This window comes from Somniosus microcephalus, chromosome 1, assembly GCF_052327205.1.
Source record: "Somniosus microcephalus isolate GS21.2 chromosome 1, FLI_Smic_1.0, whole genome shotgun sequence".
In the NCBI taxonomy this organism is placed as follows: domain Eukaryota; kingdom Metazoa; phylum Chordata; class Chondrichthyes; order Squaliformes; family Somniosidae; genus Somniosus; species Somniosus microcephalus.
In genome coordinates this window covers 197684455-197706273 of record NC_140987.1, presented here as the reverse complement: position 1 = coordinate 197706273, position 21819 = coordinate 197684455, and the positions used below count along the sequence as shown (strand labels likewise).

Below are 21819 nucleotides of genomic sequence, written 5' to 3'. Positions count from 1 at the left end.
TATAGTGGGGTCAATCTCTGTGCATGAGAGAGTTTATTGAAGCACTTCAAGAATCTTTTCTGAAAGAGTAGCTGAGCCTGCTAACTAATAAGGAGGAAGTAGCAAGACCAGTTGAAGTGAGAGAACATTTGTGGATGTTCATAAAGTTATTAATTTTAAGGTTATAAAGTTGTTCATTTTAAGGTTGAAATGAGGACAGACAGGTAATAATTACTCAGTAATTGGATTTCAGGAAAGCAGACAGAAGGGATGAAATGTATAGAAATAATACTATGTATGTTACTATAATAATTCAACATAAACTGGCATTTGGAGATGGTGTGCGACAAGAAAGGGGGAATAGGGAAGAACTTAGAGAAGTTGGCCCTTTGGGAGCATGGCACATGAGCAATGCACTGGGACCGGAGAGTGGACAACTCACATGGTTGCTCTGGGAGAACCGTGGCAATTATTCTGGGAGTGTGGGAATGATAGAGACCAGGAAGAGGAAAGGAGATATGAGCTACATAGTGGGCAAGAGTAGGATCAGGAGATGGGCAATGGATAGAAAGAAAAACTTGGGTCTGCACATGGGTAGCTATGGAGTAGTAGCTTTGACTTAGGCATATTTCTCCATATTAACAATCAAAATCGAGCATTAATCAGTGAGTAGGCGAGAGCTATAAAGCTGGAATTCAATCAAGCATGATGGTAGAGTGAAGCTCAAGATTTCTTTTTTAAATGTCAATCCAATTCCTTTAGAATAGTTGGAATGTTGGAGTAAATTTTATGCATTCATTCTCTTGGTGTGGTGCCTCGCTAAATGAAATAGCAGACACACAATCAGACGCGGCAGTCAATGCATCAAATTCACACCCCTTCCACTAATCTCTTGCACTTGGATCACTAACACATAAAATTTACCCCATTATGTAATACATATTTAAAACATTTTTGGTATTAACAATTAAAGTTTGCTTGAAAAATAAAAAGACAAGGCTACTGTTTTAGTAAAGAAAAGATTTACTGTGCATCTGGAAGACTGAAGCCTTTAATTTCAGCCACTGTCATAAACACTGATTCCATCCCCTCTCTGAGACTGAATCAGACCTTGCAAAACCTTGAAGCTCTATTTGGTCCAAACTGTTTATTTACACCGTTGTCACTTCTGGACTTGATAAGATTAAAATGCTTCCCATCGAGGGGCACAGAATTCTACTGTAGTCATGGTGGGGGGTGGGGTGGATGGGTTGGGGGAGGGAAGGGAGGTATTGCAATTTGTTACAATGAAAATCCCAGCTGGGAGCTTGGGGAGCAGATGGATATCAGCAGTTTGCTGGTGTGTCTGGGGGCATTTCCAGGCATCTCTGGGAATTCTGCTTAGCTTGCCTCTTTTAAGCACAGCTGAGAACGAGGGTACCATTCTGGGCCTCCTGAAGTACCAAAAGTAAACCTTCCCAGATGGGATAATTATCTTTAAAAGAAATGTTTGCCTGTTCATCTTTGGCATCACTGTTATGCCTCTACAGGTGCCCACTTCGAAATGACCCTGCCCATGGGAGTTGGGATGGAATCATGGGGAGGCCAAAGGAATGGGTGCACGTCCACTCTGCTGCACTTCCATACCTTGCCAAGGTCCGTGGAAGTTTCAGGCTGATTTTTCCAACATCCCCCTTGCTGGTCTCCCATTCTCTGCCCTCCATAAAGTCCAACTCATTCAAAATTCAGCTGCCCATATCCTGCCTCTCATTGAGCCTCACTCACCCATCACCTATCCAAGGGCCTTGGTGAGACCACATCTTGAGTATTGTGTGCAGTTTTGGTCGCCTTATCTGAGGAAGGATGTTCTTGCCATGGAGGGAGTGCAATGAAGATTCACCAGGCTGGGATGGCAGGAACGACGTATGAGGAGAGATTGGGTCGATTGGGCTTATACTCACTGGAGTTTAGAAGAATGAGAGGGGATCTCATTGAAACTTATAAAATTCTAACAGGACTAGACAGACTAGATGCAGGAAGGATGTTCCCGATGGCCGGGGAGTCCAGAACCAGGGATCACAGTCTAAGGATAAGGGGTAAGCCATTTAGGACAGAGATGAGGAGGAATTTCTTCACCCAGAGAGTGGTGAACCTGTGGAATTCTCTACCACAGAAGGCAGTTGAGGCCAATTCATTAAATATATTCAAGAAGGAGTTAGATATATTTCTTAAAGCTAAAGGGATCAAGGGATATGAAGGGAAGGCAGGGACAGGGTACTGAATTTGGATGATCAGCCATGATCTCATTGAATGGCGGAGCAGGCTCGAGGGGCCGAATGGCCTACTCCTGCTCCTATCTTCTATGTTTCTATCCTTGTTGATCTACACTGGCTTCCTATTCTCTCTATAGCCTTGCTTCACTGTACGCACCTGAGCTCCTCCTCCCACGCACTCAGACCTCCAATTCTGATCTTCTGTGCATTCCCCACTCCCTTTGCACTTTAGGTGGCAGACCCTTTAGCTGCCTTTACCCCAATCTCTGGAGCTCTCTTCCTAAACACCTCTTTTCTTCCATATGCACTTTTAAAGGACTTAAAACTCAGCTTTTTGCTGAAGTTTTCAGTTACCCATCTTAACTCTCCACCATGGCTTGGAATCTGTTTTTTATTTTTAAGTGCCTTGAGACATTTCTCTATGTTTCTACATAAATTTGGAATTGAGGTTGTGAAAAGCACTATATAAAACTTGGTCGTGAAATTCAGCACCGTAGCGCAGGCAGTTATGTCTGGTTTCAGAAAAATAAATGGCGGCCACCTCGCTTCCGCCCACTTCCAGCGCAGCCCGCACTGGTCGCCGTCTTGGTGAGGGCAATAGCTTGGGTGTGTCATGTGTGCGCCGGCAGTATTCAGAGTAGGCAGATCGTGACATCAGTCAGCGCATAACGCTGATTTGACGCACAACCTGCCATTTTGGACGTCATCATTTCAAACAATGCCCTCTCCTAAACACGCACAGCTGAACATGCGTTCTGTTGCATGAGGTACACCCCCACCAGCGCTATTTAAAGAGATACATCCAACTTACAGGTAAGTTGATTCTCTTGTAGTGCCTCTTGCAGAGTTTATATCAACACTGGCTTGCTAGAAGACATTTATAAAGTTGGTAAAGTGTGGAGGGAGTGCTGCTGGACGTTGGGAAGGCATTGGCTCCTACTGGAAGGCTTCTGCTCACAACATTTTCTCACAGTCATGGAGGCTCTGCTTACAGTCTCCCTCGCGCTGCCGCATGACAGGGAGATGAAGCAGAGGCAGCAAAGACAAGCTGCTCACAGAGGGAGGAGGAAGAGGGGGAGGAGTGCTCTCAACACTTCTCCTACCTGCACCTAAGCCAGGAGCAGCGTATTCAGAGGGTCCGTTTTACCAAGGAGGTGGTCCAGAACTCTGCCGCCTCTTGGAACCAGATCTGCAGCCTCAGAGCAGTGCGACAATGGCTCTGCCAGTGGCCCACAAGATGACGGTGGCCCTGAATTTTTCCCCCAGCGCATCCTTCCAGGCTGGAATAGGGGACAAAGGTAATTTCGCAGATCGTTGTCCATCGCTGCATCTGGATGGTCACAGTGGCTCTGTAATCTAAGAAGGGACTTCATTGTCTTCTCTCTAAAAATAGAGAAGTAGGAGGAGCATGCACGTGGCTTTGCCATGATATCGGGCTTTCCATGGTGCAGGACGCCATCGACTGCACACACGTAGTTTTGCGGGAGCTGCATATCAATACTGAGATGTACCATAGCTGCAAAAGCTACCACTCACTTAATGTGGAGTTGGTGCGTGACCACGCCCAGCACATCATGATGCCCGGTATCCTGGCAGCAGTCATGATGCCTTCATCCTGCACCAGTCCGGTGTGCCAGAAATCTTCCAGCCACCATGTTGAACCTGAGGGTGGCACCTCGGAGACGAGGGCTATCCACTCTACACCTACTGGCTGATGACTCACCTCCTCACCACTCGTGGCCAGCAATCATATAATGACAGCCATGCTGCCACAAGCAGACCATCGGGGTGCTGAAGCATCGGTTCCGCTGCCTTGACTGCTCGGGAGGAGCTCTCCAGTGCTCACTGGAGCAGGTGTCCCAATTTGTGGTGGTCTGCTGCAACCTCCATAACTTGGCCATCATGAGGGCGATGCCCTTGTCAACACGAGTTCTGCGACCACCTCAGGAGGAGGAGGAGGATGAAGAGGAAGTGGAGGAGGAAGGGAAGGAAGCAGCCTGTAAATCCCCATTCCTGGCTGTCTGTGAGTGCATCACCAGACTCCGGTTCCCTTGAATGAATCCCTAGATCTGACGAAAGATCATCGACCTGAAATGTTAACTCTGTTTCTCTCTTCACAGATGCTGCCTGACCTGCTAACTATCTCCAGCATTTTCTGTTTTTACCCCAGATCCCTGTTGCTCAACACTTCCCCACCTTACCATGCCTCTGTCATGGAACATCACAGCATCCTCTTGGGCACAAAGCTGAAATGAAAGCCACCACAAAACAAACATTCCAAACATAATTTATAAATGATTATTAATTCCAATATTACATTACAATGTCAACTAATCACCCTTGTGCATTCCCTTAGTGTCTGTCTTTCGTGTGCCTTTGCCTCTTCTAGTGCTCCTATGCAGTGCTACCCCAATGCCTGCAGCATGGCTGGTGGAAGGTTGCTGACTTTTGTGGGGAACACTGCAGATGGCCTTGCAGCTCTGGGTCTAGAAGGCCCGGCTGTAGACTGCACCACCTTGGCATGAGAAGCAGTCTGGGCTGGCTGGCATTGGCACTGGCAGAGTGGCAGCGATGGAATTAAGAATGCTGTCATCCTGAGAGAGGACAGCAGGTTCGTGCTCTACGGAGCCACTGCCACTCCCCCCGGGGCGACGCCTCAACATTCCGAACCATCTGTTGGAGGATAGATTAATGGACTGGTGTGAGACCCTGCAAACCCCTTTCCACACTCGTAAACCCAGCCACGATGGCAGTCTGATCTTGTGTGGCAGCAAGCTGAGCCTGCATGACAGCGAGCTGAACCTGAATGGCAGAAGTCTGAGCTTCCATTGCAACACTCAGACGTTGCGTGGCTTCTGCTTGTGCTGCAATGGAAGCTGCGACATTGCCCATCACACCCAGCATCATGGTTGGGTCCACAAGTGCTCTACTGGAGTTGCCCATCATTTCCATCCTGAAAGTCATGGGCTCCAAGCTCTGCACAAAGCCCCGTGCCATGCTTCTTGACATTGACAAGAGGCTCACTGGCAGGCCTGCCATTGCACCAAGCATTTCTGTGTGCATGCCCATCACCCTTCTTTTGAAGGCCGCCCCATCGAGGTACTCATCTGAGTCCTGTGCAGCAGAACTCATGTGCGACCTCACCCTCTGGGGAGCTGAGACCTGTGCTACCCTCTGAAGCAGTGGTAAGTGTGTGAGGGTGAGGTGAAGCTATGATTGTGAGATATGAGTCATAATTGCGAGAGATTATTGGTAGGTGAGTGTTGGGGGTGTGATGCATTGAGCAGTGTGTGCGGCTAGTGGTGCAGATGGTGGGATATGGCATTTGAAGATGAATTCACTTATCTTAACCACTCGTGTGAGGTCATTAAACTTCTTCTGGTACTGGAACCATGTCCTGGGGCAACACTGATGGCACTGACGGCTTCTGCGCACTCCTCCCACTGCCTTCACACAGTGTGTCTAGAAGGCCTCATGCCACCCTGCGTTTAGAGGACCTGTCTCCTCCTGTAGACTCCCTGTACCAAGGCCTCCTGTGCTGCATCGGAAAACTGAGGTGCACACTTTCTCTGCCCTGTTGAGACATTGCTGCTGCTCCAGTCACAATGAGGTACGTCTGTAACAAAGCACCCCCCTTTAAGAAGTGCAGACAGCCTTTCACTCTGCAAGCAACCTTTAAATAGAGAGCAGGCTCCACATGATATTGGGTCCCCTGCTGAGCCAACCAGCAGCGTGTTTAGTGCTGGGCTTAGCGTTGCCATCATGGTAATGAGCAGGCAGCATGAATTTCTCGTGCTGCCTGCACTACTTTCAACGGGCGTGGGCAGATCGCGCATCGCGATCCCCACGCACGTTTTTGAGCCTTATCCAAAATAGCCCTCACGATCTCTCCCTCTCTCTTTAATGCAAGTTCTTGTTGATGTTGGATTTTCAGCTTGTGCTGATTTAGCCAATGCTGGCAGTGAAGTGACAAAAGAGATAATACCGTAGTGTATAACTTGAACAGTGATTCAAATCATGTGATGGGTGTTGCAGGATAGTAGATTTTATTTTCTCCATTATAATGTATCAGAATTTAATACATATATTTCTAAATTTAAAAAACATTCTTGTGTTAACATTTGTATCTGTGGGTTTAATTTTATCTGCATAAAGTTCCTTTGTATGTTATTTAATAACTGACTTTAACTTTTTTTTAATATGCGAATGGCAGCATTAAAATTGTGCACAAAGGAATTTTATGTGAGCATGTTTGCCTGTGTACTGTTGGGAAAATCCACCTCTTGATTTTGATTTGCTCCAAAACATGTTTTCTGTCAGCTTTGTGGCTGAATGAGACTCTGGCATTTAAAAAAATGACACATTATTCAGTCTAAGATTTAAAACTGGAAGTAGTTATCAAATACTTCAGCTAAGCAGTTTACTGCTATTTCAATGTATATACAGTAATTGTTTTCTGTGAAACTGTGACAATTGTAGTTTTTGACTTTCTCTTTCATTTGCAGAACTAACCCTGAAAATCAGATTGTGAAATCAGGATTTACAAGTAGAGAGATAATTATTTTACAAAATGATGACCCAGGTGGAGTATTTGAATTCTCCCCACAGACAAGAGGACCATATTTTGTTCATGTAAGTCTGGATGAATGGTGTTGGAAATTAATTTTTGAACTTTTTTTGTCAAATTGTGAACAAAATGCAGCTTTACTTGATTTTCCATGAATTATTTTTATATACCCTGTGTTATCGATGTGTTTGACTTTTCTAGCTTTAAAAGAACACAAATTCCCTAATATTGTGACCTCACTGGGAGGTTTCATTTTACCACCGCATGGAGACGGAACTCAAAACAAAGTGGAATTCTATTACGCAGAATAGCTAGGAACTGAAAATGTATTTATAACCAAAATTGCTTCTAACAGGACTGGCTGTAACTAGTACTTAATACAGGAAACTTCCTGGTATCCGGCACGGACGGGACCGACGTGTTGCCGGTTCATCAACAATTCCGGATAACCGAACGCTGTAGTAAAAGATACGGAGCTCCAACAAACCCTGTTGCTTCTTCAAAACAATCGGCACAAGTTGCAAGCATCTCTGTAGCTTAGCAACAGCTTCAGCTACACCCTTGCACAGCAACAAATGGAGTAAAAATAGTAACTAAAAGTAAAAAAAGTTACCTGAACCGACTCCTGAATTTTGCCGGTGGATAGAGCGTTCCGGTTATTTAGGGGCCGGTTAATCGAAAGTTTCCTGGATATGAAACATATTAACATTTAATAATTTGCAGATATAAGGAATTCTTGCCGCCTTTCTTCCTTTGCCTTCACTCCTTTCCTGAAGAGATGAACTCCTTGCTGGGGTCCAGTTCCACAGGTTTCAGGTGTGTTCTGGTACATTAGTCTGATGGCTGTAATTCTTGTGTGAACCTTCACCGTGAATGGCAGAATGCTATTTGACCACAAGCCAACACAACCGAGTCCTATTCTGTCCTCATCTGATTGCCACACTGCACCCATCTAGCGATCACTGGATAGCACTCGGGAGAGGGAACCCTGACTGAATTTCCTTTGAGCAACCAATTGTAATGTTCCTGCTGCCACTTGGCTGAGATAAGCTAACGATTGAGCCTGAAGGTAAAATGTTGTCTTTAGTGCTCCCAGCACAAAGCTTTACGCATCAGGGGGGAAAGAATTGAGTCGTGCCCCCCTTTGGGGCGCTGACTTCGCCGGGATGCTACTTTAGCGCCCCCAAAAAATTAGCGCCCCCGCAGCCAAAATTCACCGGTAGCGCCCCAAGAGGGAGATGGGGTGCTACTGGAAGTGTCCCGCCTCTCTTGGGGCGCTGCGAGTGAATATCGCAGCACTATGTGCCACAGCGCCACGCTCTGCGGCATGTTGCGCCGTGGTACTGCAGGCCTTCCCTTCTTAAAGGGGAGGGGCCTAGCGTAGCACAACCCAGGGCCCAGCTGGTCCACCAGGGATCGGAGTGCCGGCAAAAGAGCCCGGCACTCAAGAGGAGTGCCGGGCTCATGGAGCGTAGCTGGCACTCCGCGGGGGTTTGTGGGGGGGGTGCGCGGTGGCTGCAGAGGAGGCAGGTGCTGGCAGGCGGCCAGCAACAAAAATGCCGCCTGTCATCTCCCCTTTAATTTGCGCTGTCCCGGCTGCAGGTAGGCCCCCCTGACCCCATCGGACATAGTGTCCGGCGGTAAGTCAGGGGGCACTACCGAAGATCGCTGCCGGGGCACTGCGCACGGCGCACGGTGATGACGTCATCGCCGGCGGCGCAGTGCCTTGGGGTGCTAATGGTTACCGCTGCAGGTAACCTCCCGCTGAATTTTGCGGGAGGCGTTGGCGGCACTGCACCCAGGCGCTAGTTGCTTTGCGCTCTCTTAGGGCGCTAACAGGAGGCGCAAAGCAACCGAATTTTTAGGCCCAGGAGTGTATATCAAAAAATCAGTGGTGTGTCTGATTTGCGGGCCCCACGATTTTCTGTTCAATAAGGGTATTAGATAGAAAATCATTGCGGGCCACATATTGGGCATGCATCAAATTCCAAATATGCAGTCCCGCGGCAAGAAGCTCGGCATTGCGAGCAGTAAAGATGACAATTTACCCTGTAGTATCCTCTTGGTCTTGTAGGTGGTGGTGTGTGTGTCGTCGCAGTTTTGTTGTGGTTGGGGTTCGGTTGGCGGCCTTCGGTGTCGGCTGGGTCGTGGTGGCCTAGATCGTTACCTGTGCAGTGGTAATGATCTGAAGGTATGGTTTACCCGGCCCTTTCTTACCACGGTGCTCATGGTCGTTCCTCATGTAAGGCTGCGGTTGCAGCCTAGTCATCTTCGGTCGAGCCTGCCCCACCGTGCCTGTCTGCTTCTTTGAGTTTCGAGTAACTCTGGACCTGAGCGTGTGCCTGCTCATCCCCCAACACTTCTTTGCATTTCAAGTAAACCTGGGCCTGAGCGTGTGCCTGCTCATCCCCAACGCTTCTCGACACTGCCCTTCTCTGCTTGCTCATCGGCCTTGCCATTCGTCTCGCCCCGCTTGCTGCACACTTTTGGTTACCGGTGGGCCTACAATTATACTATTTTGTGAGATTGTTATCTGCGTGCCAAATCAGGGTTAGTTCTTTGTCCGATTTTTGGCGGGCTCGTTAAAGTGATTATAGTCGTTCACCTTAACTGCTTTTTGGGTGGTTGCCCTGTTGCTAAATGGCTTTAATATCTTGGGTGTTTGTTATTCATAATGTGAATCGGTATCTTCCTGGCTTGGTAGCCAGTTTAAATTGTAAGCGATTATTTATGTAAAGGTTTAATGGGTTCAAGATTAAGTCTTTCCTGAGTTGATTTGTTTCAAAAATGAAGAATGCGTATTCTGCATCATCTAGTTGTCTGGCTTCAAAATAACAAGTCTCCCACAGGCCCAGGCATGTCAGGTTTTTCAAAGCCTTTTGAACTTGGCCTGCCATTTTTGCAGGGTCCTCCTTTCAATCTTGCAGGTTTCTGCCACAAGGTCCAGAAGCCATTTCCTTTAGGGTACCCTTATTAATAACTTGTCCTTCAGGGTCCCTTTATTAATAACTTTGGGGAATGTGGGAATTTTGAGAACCCTACACTCCCCCCTGTTGATACTAAAACTCGCTTTAAGTATCATACTTACGAAGGTGAGCAAAATTCCCGACCCTCCATAACCAATCTTCCCTGTAATTAGCTATCTAAAATCCCATGACACATCCATTTCCCATTCTTCGAAAATGTAGTGTACATAAGCAGACATAGGCAGAATACAGTTGTTTACACACATCCAAGCATGGAGGGGGTCGCACACCCCTGCACCACTTGGTACACATACATCTTTATTAAAAATAACACAACAAAGTCTTTATTAAAAATAACAAAAACACTAAAAATCAATCTTTATTCAGAAATAAAATAAAAGATTCAAATAGGTGTATCTCCCTCCACCTTAACATAATGCTCCTTCCAAGTCCTTTGGTTTCGGAATTCTAGTATTTGGCCTTTTCCCTTGCACTGAGTGCACACTAGGTACAATACTATTCCCAGCTGGCAAACCACGAGGATGTGGGAAGCCATTCTAACCCATGAAGGGACCTCTATATTTTCAAAAATGTCCCACCAGGGTGGAACTACAATGTCCAATATCTTGGCCCCTATCTCTACTGCCTTCTGCTCTAACGTGTAGAAATGCTTTTGTGAGACGACTACTGCTTTTAGTAACTTGGTAAGATGTTCTGGTGGGGGGCGGATTTCATAGCCGAAATGTGCTACACATCTTTGCAGGTTGGTGAAATTTTTCTGTTACAGTGAGGTGAACAGTGGAGGGTTCAGGAATGGGGACAATTCGTTCCTGGGCCACTTGAACTTCTGCCTTGGGTTTAAAGCAGAAACTGCTGTCACTTACCGGACACCAGTTATGCTGTCCATGCTGGTAGTGGGGCACACCTGTGGTGACACAATATGTCCCACCTCCTATATATGCTACCTGTGGGGGCACATGGTCTTGTGCCATTACCTCCATGGTACAGTTTATAGATTTTGCACCTGCAGCTTTAAACCCACACTGTGGTTTTGAATAGGCGTTCAAGTGCTGGTGACACAGTATTATGTGTGCTCCCTGGCTCCGGCACCCCGAGAGGTCAGTACCCACTGTGAAACGGATGTGTGCACCCCCTTGAATGACTCCAATGTTCTCTACCCTGTATACCGGTGCGGGTCGGGCTGTCCCACCCATGACCGGCATCCTCACTACTATCCCCATGATAGTGTGGTTAGAGCGCCCACAATCTACTGGGACAGGGTAGGCCTCAGAAGCTAGCCGGAGTTGACACGGGCTCAATGCATTCTCAAATGGATGGAGGGCTGCGAGGTGTTTGTTGCTGATCCAGGAGGGGACTGTGATAAAAATAATAACTTCCGGGAAGTTATGTCATCACTTCCTGTGAACTATGAACTGTGTACATACCTCACTTCCTGTCATGTGTCACTTCCTGTTGGACTGGTATAAATACTGGTCTGTTCAGTATTGTAAGAGGCTTCTACCAGAGGCATGGTAAAGACCTCTCTTGTATATAGTGTGTTTATAAGTTACTTAAAGCTTACTTTAAAGTTACTTGATGGTAAGCCTCCTTTTTCTTACATCAATTTAAGTAACTTAGTATTTACACTCACGAATACTAGACCTTCGGACAAACTCGGAATTAAGGATCCAGGGAACCACCCATCATGGAGAAAATCCTTAGACCTATTCGTCTGGACTTGGACCCGAATGCACCAGCAGCTGGCAGGGTATGGAAGCATTGGTACCGTACTTTTGAGAATTTTCTGGATGAATGTGAAGCGGATGCTCCTGCTAGATTGAAGATACTTATCAATTATGTGACCCCAAAAGTGTTCGAATATGTTGATGAATGGGATAATTACGATGAGGTGATTCGGGCACTTAAGAAACTGTATGCCAAGACCCCAAATGAGGTCTATGCTAGACATCTACTGGCCACAGCCCGACAAGGGCCAGGGGAATCAATTGACGAATTCCTGCAAGAACTTCGCAGGCTCAGCGTAGATTGTAACTTTCAGGCAGCCTCAGCTGAGCTGTACCGCCAAGAAATGATTCGTGATGCTTTCATCTGCGGGATTGCCTCTCCATTTATACGCCAGCGTCTACTAGAAAGTAAAACACTTGAGCTACAAAAAGCTTTTGACCTAGCTTGTTCACTGGATTTGGCAAAGAGAAATGCAGACCTCTATCAGCTGCCCAGATCTCGATCTGCTGCTGTAGCTGCAACCAGACAATTCAAGCGGTCTCAGGTGAACCCTATCATGGGGGAATCTAATTCTGATAATTCTGATGAAGAAGAGGAGGACGACCCCACTTTAGCAGCCTCTTGGCAATCTAGGAAGGAATGCTTCTTTTGTGGAGATGCTTTTCACCCCAGGAAAACCTGCCCTGCTCGCAATGCAATCTGCAGTTATTGCGGGAAAAAAGGACACTTTGCTAAAGTTTGCCTATCAAGGGCCTCTACGAGGGCCAATCCAGCTAAGGCCTACCGAACTGCCCCAATTAGGGCCTATCAAGATGCTCCAGCTAGGACCTATCAAGCTTCCTCTCGAGCTCTCTCCCGAAGAAGCACACCAAGAGTTTTAGCCACTCTCTGTGCAACGACACCAATTACAGCTGCTTGCCCACAGAACCTGTCTCATGCTGCCACAAAAATTTCAATTAAAGGGCATACCTTAGATGCCTTAATTGACTCAGGAAGTACTGATAGTTTCATTAAGGAACAGATTGTTGCGAAATTGAAACTACATGTCTTCCCATCGGACCAGGCAATTGCGATGGCCCAGTCATCACTTAATACCAGAATCTCCGGCTTTTGTGTTGTTGATATGACACTTCATGGTCGTATGTATCCCTCCACCCGACTTTCGGTGCTCAAGGACTTATGTAGTGATCTCCTCTTAGGACTGGACTTCCAAAAACAGCATAAGAAACTCACCATTGAGTTTGGTGGATCCAAACCCGGACTTACTATTTCTAATATACCGTCTAAATTACCATTTTGTGCATTATCAGCAGCTTCACTTGATGAACCCTCATTATTTGCCAGTATTCCGCCTCAATGCCAACCGATAATAACGAAATCGCGGCGCTTTAATCAGGAAGACCAATCTTTTATTGCGGCTGAAATCTCTCGACTTCTAGCAGAGGATATCATTGAACCATGTTCGTCGCCCTGGCGGGCTCAAGTCGTCATTGTCAAGAACCCTCTAAAACCTCACAAACAGCGACTATGCATCGATTATTCGCAAACCATCAATCAATATACCGACTTGGACGCCTACCCATTGCCACGCATTGATGATATGGTTAATAAACTGGCCGAATACAAAGTGTTCTCAACTTACGATTTAAAAAGTGCCTATCATCAGTTACCCTTGAAGGTCTCAGATAAGCAGTACACAGCCTTTGAGGCTAATGGACGGCTGTACCAATTTCGTCGCCTCCCATTCGGGGTTACTAATGGAGTGGCTGTCTTTCAACGGGCAATGGATGGCCTGGTTAAGCAGGAAAACCTAAGGGACACTTTTCCCTATCTTGATAACATTACCATTGCAGGTCACGATCAACAGGAACACGACTCCAACCTCCAAAAATTTCGGGATGCCCTCCATCGCCGTAATTTGACCCTGAACGAATCCAAATCTGTTGAGTCGCAACCGACCATCAACATCCTTGGCTACTGCGTAGGCAATGGTATCATTAAGCCAGACCCAGAAAGACTTCGCCCGCTCCAAGAGCTCCCGTCACCTAAGAATCCGGCTTCTTTACGTCGGGCTTTCGGTCTGTTTGCATACTACGCTAAATGGATTCCTCATTTTTCGGACAAAATCCAACCCTTGCTGCATGCTAGATCATTTCCACTGGGAACAGCGGCTGTTGCAGCCTTTAACCTTCTCAAAAAACAGTTGGAGAAAGCGGCTCTTCACTCCATTGATGAGAATCTCCCTTTCGTGGTTGAATGTGATGCCTCGGAGGTGGCGATCTCGGCTACTCTGAATCAGGAAGGTCGTCCTGTAGCATTTATGTCCAGGACCTTACAAGGTGCCGAGCTACATTATCCTCCGGTTGAGAAAGAAGCCACAGCCATCATAGAGGCAGTACGGAAGTGGAACCATTTTCTAGCTCGCCAGCACTTTACATTGATCACGGACCAACGATCAGGCGCCTTCATGCTCGATAATCGAAAACGAACCAAAATTAAGAATAATAAAATACAACTTTGGAGGATGGAACTGGCCTCTTTTGGTTATACCATTTTCTATCGGCCTGGCAAGGAGAATGTGGCCCCGGACACCCTCACACGGGCATTCTGCTCCACTATGTCATCCTCCACCCTCATGGATGTCCACAATGGTTTGTGCCATCCTGGCGTTACGCGCATGCTACATTTCGTACGATCACGGAATCTCCCTTTTTCCACTGGAGATGTAAAGAAAATATGCTCAGAATGCCGGCTTTGTGCGGAATTAAAACCTCAGTTCTTCCGCCCCTCAGATGGTATACTCATACATGCAACCCAACCGATGCAACGACTTAGCATCGATTTTAAGGGCCCAGTGCCCTCTTCAACTCGGAACACATATTTGCTCGCCATGATCGACGAATATTCACGTTTTCCATTTGCCTTCCCCTGCTCCAATATGCTGGCGTCCACAGTAATCTGCTGCCTTGAGCAGGTATTTTCTCTCTGTGGCATGCCGGCTTATATTCACTCAGATCGGGGTCCATCCTTTATGTCGAGGGAACTCAAGGACTACCTCTCAGAACGGGGAATTGCTACAAGCAAAACAACACCATACCATCCCATCGGAAATGGGCAGGTAGAGAGGTATAACGGTATCATCTGGAATTCCGTACGTCTCGCTTTAAGATCTCGGGGCCTACCAGACCAGCAATGGGAAACAGTGCTTCCGGATGCATTGCACTCTATACGGTCCCTGCTTTCTACAGCCACAAATACTACACCTCATGAGCGGTTCTTTGGATTCCAGCGTCGCTCATCTCATGGGACATCACTCCCGTCATGGCTAACTACTCCTGGACCTGTATTACTCCGAAGATACGTTCGGACGTCTAAAAATGACCCTCTTGTAGACGAGGTCGAACTAACCGATGCCAACCCCACCTATGCAAACATACGATATTCCGACGGCCGAGAATCTACCGTATCATTATGGGATCTGGCTCCCTGCCCACCAGGACCTAGTGGGACATCGGGTGATGGCATTTCACCAGGAAACTCTTGGGACCTATCGGGTACCCCTCTCCAGGATCCTGATCGGACACCAACTAGCTTGGTGCCGGTAGAACCCCGTGCTCAAGGTTGCGACCCTCCCAGTACCACGCATGAAAGTACTGGTCTGCCACAGACCAGCTCTGCACCTCCCTCTGAACAGAGGCAGTCTGACTTTGAACCTATTGGGGCTCGTACTCGAAGCCATGATCTCCCCGACCCTTCACAGGGCAATCCAGGCCACACGGACTCTGGCCAATGGCCAACCGCATGTAAGCGGACCAGCGACCCTCTACGACGGGAATCCAAACGGGTGCGACTCTTCCTTGTTCGGCGGCTGCGGACCAAAAGGTAGACCACAGCCTCCTAAACCTGCAGGAGGGAAGAATGTGATAAAAATAATAACTTCCGGGAAGTTATGTCATCACTTCCTGTGAACTGTGAACTATGAACTGTGTACATACCTCACTTCCTGTCATGTGTCACTTCCTGTTGGACTGGTATAAATACTGGTCTGTTCAGTATTGTAAGAGGCTTCTACCAGAGGCATGGTAAAGACCTCTCTTGTATATAGTGTGTTTATAAGTTACTTAAAGCTTACTTTAAAGTTACTTGATGGTAAGCCTCCTTTTTCTTACATCAGGGACTAAACCCTGTTTTAAGTCCTTCAGGTTACTGCGGCCCTCGCCTAGCAACCATGCCCCATACAGTACGCACACCTCGTTCTGTGCAGCCTGATCTGAAGCATTCCTGTCCTCTCTTATGAGGGCATTTGCAGTCTTTGCGTGCTTCTCCAGCTCAGCAATGATCTCTTTTAAATGGACCGTCATAGCCTGGTCCTCGTGTAACTCTGAGCCTACTACTGTATTTTCATCCATTAAGATTTTTTGCAATTGTGTTTTCAAACCGTTTATCTGTGTCTGCAATTCTATGTCATCCAGGCTGTTTATAACAGAGGATCCTGTGTTAAACGCTGTGAAAACATCATTCCAGGTTCCCCTTTTTTGTCTCCCCGCATTACCAAAACACTCCATGTGTGTAGTGTACAGTTCTGTCTTGTCTACATTGGCAAAATCGAACTCGTAGAATTTCCTAAACATCTCTTTTAACAGGGCCTGGTATAGCTGTTCTGTCTCTTTGGGGCACCACTCAGGTAAGTGTACCTCAGTAAGGTTCAGGATCACGGAAGCTACCGCATAGTGTACCCCCTGGTATAGCACCTGTTCCGTCGGCACTAGTACCAGCCCATTCCCTGGTCCCTTGGTGGTGGCAGGGCACCCCTCTCTGTGTGTCCTTGCTGCCTGGGTCGTGGGCAGGGGCTTTCAGGTGCGTGCCACAAGTTCAGTGGCTTTAACTGGGGCTGGTGAGCGTGGGACTATGCACGTGTGTAGGTGGGAATCCCATTCCACCCCCTTCCCCTTATCCTGCCATGATGCGGAGAAGATGATGGATATGCCCGTGGGGCAGGCCCTCTGTGACCCCCACATGCAGACATAAATTCCTTGTTCCGACTCCCACCACTTATCCCAGCACACTCTAGTCCCCGCTTGGGTCCCTGTGACCGTCCGGTAGGTGTCTTTCCCCAGTCGTACCGTCAGCTGTACGGTCCCCCATGTCTCTGCTCAGCTTTCTGAGCCACCACCACCTTCCCAGGGGAATCTGTCCACTGCAGGTCAGGCACACGCGTTTCCCCTCAGTGACCCCGACCCGTGAGGCCACAACCTGTACGCTGGGGCAGGGGAGGGAGGCCTCCCCGTAGGTGAACCCGGTCTGGCTGGAGTACCGGGTGGAGTTGGATCCCAGCCACCCTGGCCATCTTCCCTCATGGGAATAGATAGCGAGCTCCTCCATGCCTCGTTCGCCGCCCCCAGCAGTCACAACCAGTGCTCTCTCTCCTGAGCACCCATCGATGTGGGAGTCCTCCACGTCACCTCGCTTCCCAGTGCTCATTCCTATCAGGGCGAGTAGGAGTATACCCCCCTTCATCTTGAAATCCTTCCCACACCCGTAACAATTAAGCTTTGTGCCGGAAGGGTTATTCCCTTCCTGATGCCACTCCTTCCTACCCTGTCCGGGTTTTACTTCATGCAACTTCCCCTTAGGTGGGTGTGCATCGGTTCCCCTACCATTCCTGTAAGCTAGGGTCAGTTGTCTGATCACCGTCAGTTCGGTAGTCAGGGGATTCTTAGGGTCAAACCAAACTTCCGCCTTGGCCCTGACCTGTGGCAAGCTGTTTGCCACCAGGCAACGGAGCCAGTGGGCCAGCTGATCCTGGCCCAGGTACGCCCAGTTAGGTGCCCCTGTACAGGCACTCCTATACACCGGCCACAACCGGTCCGCGAAAGCCTGCGGGGTTTCCCCTGCGAGCTGCACTGTTTTCTCCACCCGGGAGAAAGGACTTCCCTCATTCATCCCCATGGCCTCAAGAACTTCCTCCTTGAGTTCCCCATACTCGCACTGTCCCTTCTTACACTGGTCAGAGAGGGACTGGAGGAGCTTACTCGCCAGGGAAAATAGCAGCATTTTGGCCTGTTCAGTATCATCGCACTCGTTGATGCTGGCTGCCTGCTCCATTTCCCTGAAGTGGACCAAGGGGTCCCCATTCTCTGCGAGCTTTGGTATATGGCTTACCATGGCCCTAAGCTGTTGGGTGCCGTGGGGAACTACGAACTGGTTTTGGAGGGGTCCCTCCTCCCCTTCATCAGCGGGTGGGCCAAACCTTCGCTGCTGGGCTGGGCACACCGGCCTCGGTCCCGGCTTCTCTCGCGGGGGGTTTTTCACCTCAGCTTCGAACCCTAACTGCACCCCCCCTTGCTGCCAGACCTCGCTAAAACCTGGCGCTACGGGTGGTGGTCATGGGATCTCCTGTTCCTCAACCGGGTCGTCCCTTGGCACTACCACTGGTGTCTGAACCGTTCTCCCCTCGTTCCCTGTAAAATCCACTTGGGCTGCCTTCAAGCTTATGAGGCACACCATGCCCTTTGCCTTCCTTAGGGCCAGGTTCAGATTCTCTATCTATTACTGGCAGGGGCCATGATCTGCATCTTCAAACCCCTGCTCGCTCGCTAACTTATAGGCTGCCTTTATGTCTTTTACTTTCTCCTCCTGCTCCCTTACTTGTCTCGCTAGGCGGGCATTCTTTTCCCGCAACCTCAGCTCATTGCTCTTGGCCTCGGTGACCTGACACTGTAGATATTCCAGCCTGGCCTTATGCTCCCCCATTAACTGTACCCTTTCCTGGTTCAAAGCCTGCAATGCTACCAGTAACTTCTCCCCTGCTAGAGTCCTTGTTTGGACTTCCAGGGCTGACGCCTGTATCTCAGCTGCCTGTGCTTCAACGAGCCTGTCCAAAAGCTGGATCTGTTTCTTGAAGCACATCAGCCAGACTGCCTTTTCTATGGATTTCCTATGATCCTTCCCTTCTGTCCATTTAGCTGCAGCATCTACCGGACGCCCAGCTTTTAACAGATTAGTGATCCACTTCTTAGTGATATTCACTTTACTGAATACATAATTAGAAATCCTCTCTTCCATTACAGTTCGCTCTTCCGAATCAGTGTCTACTGTATCTCACCCCTGTTGCCGGAGTCCTGCCGCGGTCGCCATTTCTGTAGGGGGTGGTGTGTGTGTCATCGAAGTTTTGTTGCGGTTGGGGTTCGGTTGGCGGTCTTCGGTGTCGGCTCGGTCGCGGTGGCCTAGATCGTTAACTGTGCAGTGGTAATGATCTGAAGGTATGGTTTACCTGGCCCTTTGTTACCGCGGTGCTCGTGGTCGTTCCTCGTGTAAGGCTGCAGTTGTGGCCTAATCGTCTTCGGTCGAGCATGCCCCACCGTGCCTGTCTGCTTCTTTGAGTTTCGAGTAACTCTGGACCTGAGCGTGTGCCTGCTCGTCCCCCAACACTTCTTTGCATTTCGAGTAAACCTGGGCCTGAGCGTGTGCCTGCTCATCCCCAACGCTTTTCCACACTGCCCTTCTCTGCTTGCTCGTTGACCTTGCCATTCATCTCGCCTCGGTTGCCCACTTGCTGCACACTTTTGGTTACCGGTGGGCCTACAATTATACTATTTTGGAGGTTGTTATCCGCGCGCCAAATCAGGGTTAGTTCTTTGTCCGATTTTTGGCGGGCTCGTTAAAGTGATTATAGTCGTTCACCTTAACTTCTTTTTGGGTGGTTGCCCCATTGCTAAATGGCTTTAATATCTTGGGTGTTTGTTATTCATAATGTGAATCGGTATCTTCCTGGCTTGGTAGCCAGTTTAAACTGTAAGCGATTATTTATGCAAAGGTTTAATGGGTTCAAGATTAAGTCTTTCCTGAGTTGATTTGTTTCAAAAATGAAGAATGCGTATTCTGCATCATCTAGTTGTCTGGCTTCAAAATAACAAGTCTCCCACAGGCCCAGGCATGTCAGGTTTTTCAAAGCCTTTTGAACTTGGCCTGCCGTTTTTGCAGGATCCTGCTTTCAATCTTGCAGGTTTCTGCCACAAGGTCCAGAAGCCATTTCCTTTAGGGTACCCTTATTAATAACTTGTCCTTCAGGGTCCCTTTATTAATAACTTTGGGGAATGTGGGAATTTTGAGAACCCTACAGTCTGTGTATCTGAGCTATTCACTTGATAAGCTCTAAGACTTTGGAAGCCTTATTCTTTTGACTACACTTATATAGGTTTAACAGTATGCAGCATCACTGTAAAAATGCATGCATATATGTACACCTAACTACAGTAAACTCTTTCATATCCGGGATGGTGCTGGTTGATTGAAAATTCCGGATAATGGAGAGGTATATCTACCGAGGCTATTTTTTAACAAACAAAAATAAAATAAGATTTGAAAGCTGTTGACATAACATGACCAACTTTTATCTGGTATAATCCTTATCTGGACATCAATTTTCAGCTTTCACTGGCAAGTGTACATTGCCCTCCAAGTAACTTATCCACACCAATGCCTTCTATATAGCTTATCCACACTCACATTTCAATCTCTACCTAACTCACCAACAGCCAGTCACCTTTTTCTTCTGGGTAAGTCCCTATGAAGTATTTATTATTCCCTACCAACTATATATTATTCCCTATACAACTGAGGATTTCCGACCTATCACCTGACAGCCATGAATCCATCGGGTGGTTAACACACAATCTGTACTATACATAATCTGACTGTCTTTGATGTCGATTTCACATCAAATCGGCAATAAAACCTGGGACTTCCCTAGTCTATATGGCACAGTAACATATTGAAAAATGAACTCATCCATTGAGTCTCTGGGAAACACATATTCAATTTTAAAATAGCTGCCACTCTCAATATTCTGAAGCAAACAGAAACTAAGACTCGGACTCGGCAACATTTCCGGTTATTGAGGTGTTGTTTTCTGAGTATCAATTTTGCTGGTTATTAGAGAATTCCGGATGATTAAGTGCCATTTAAACAAGAGTTTACTGTATTGTGCATCTTGTGTGTGGAACACACATTTCTTTTTCAGTGTCCTCACTGATCAAGAACAATCTGGAAATCGCTGTAACAGTATTTTCTCAAGATTGGAAGCTCATGTACAGGCATCCATACATGTGGCTGTGACAGAAATGATGCATTGACCAGAAACTTAACAGAACTCATGGGCTGGAATTTACCAACCTCGCCACCTCCATGGCGGGTGAATTTGGTGGCGGGTCCCAGCCTCGCTGCTGGCTCCAGCCCACTGTCCAAAATTATTTTCCCCTGATTGGGCTTGTTAAGCTCGCCCAGTGCATTTGCTGACCAATTGAAGGAAGTGGGTTTGATGATGTTATTTGATGATGTGTCGTGTCATCAGCCGGTTTCCTTAAAGGGACCATGCGCAAATTAATTTTGACATTTGTGCTGTCATTGTTCTACAGCATTAAGGTGCTGCAGACACTGACAAGTACTGCACAAAGGTGCAGGGCTGCACCCAGGCTCTCCCATGACTCCCTCCATATGCTTATGGAGGGAGTCACAGCATGCAGGGAGGTTCTCTTCCCTTCCAATGGGCGGAAGAGGCATCCCCAGGAGATCAACGCAGCCTGGTTGTTGTCAGGAGGACCAGGTTGCAGTGGCACAAGCCTTTCAATGATCTCAGTAGATCATGAAACGTTACTGCAAAGCCACACTCAACCTCATCCTGCTGTGCCACTCATCACATCCCCATCACATTGCTTTCCCTACCCTACTCTTGCACATCCTTACTCACACCAACATACCTTACACCTCCGCCCATCCCTCTCCATCTACATTATCACTTCCCCATCTCACTAGCCACCCCTCACACTCACCCTCATCCTAGTGCAATCGTACCAACCAACAACACACAAGGGTAGGCACTTGTGTGTTTTAGCCAATGTTCATGTGAAGTTTCTGCTAATGTGGTGTCAAACATTGAAATCTTTAATTTCAACAGTTTGCGTTCTTGGACAGATTTGTGTGAACCTTTGGAAGTGGCTTAGTGAGTTTCAGTGAATGGCGAGACATACGGTACTCCCCGCAATGGTGATGAGTGTGAAAGGAATGGCTTGGGCAGTGTAGGGATGCTTTTTAGTGTTGGTGTGGGGTGGTGCCAACCTGGCACATCATGTGGCAACCATGGTGTACAGCGTCAAGTGAAGTTAATCTTATCATGCTGAGGTCATCCCTGGCGTCCTGGGCAGCAATGTGGAAAGTAACAGCTGTGAGATGGGAGCTTTTATAGCACATTTGCAGCTGTCAAGTAATGAGATGATTCCATGGCCATTCAGCTCCCGCTCTGCTTACCTGA

At 47.8% G+C, this 21819-nt stretch overlaps 1 protein-coding gene across 6 annotated transcripts in view; it reads left to right on the top strand.

Annotated features, from left to right (window-relative positions):
• Positions 1-21819, top strand: part of adgrv1 (adhesion G protein-coupled receptor V1) — a 986427-nt gene that overhangs the window by 116675 nt on the left and 847933 nt on the right. For all 6 annotated transcript variants that reach the window (XR_015078534.1, XM_085989059.1, XM_085989068.1 and 3 more), the window contains one exon: positions 6737-6863. Coding sequence is in view for 5 of the 6 variants with exons in the window: in XM_085989059.1 (XP_085845185.1) it covers positions 6737-6863 (127 nt within the window). In the remaining variant the exon portion in view is untranslated. The remainder of the gene's footprint in view (positions 1-6736; positions 6864-21819) is intronic.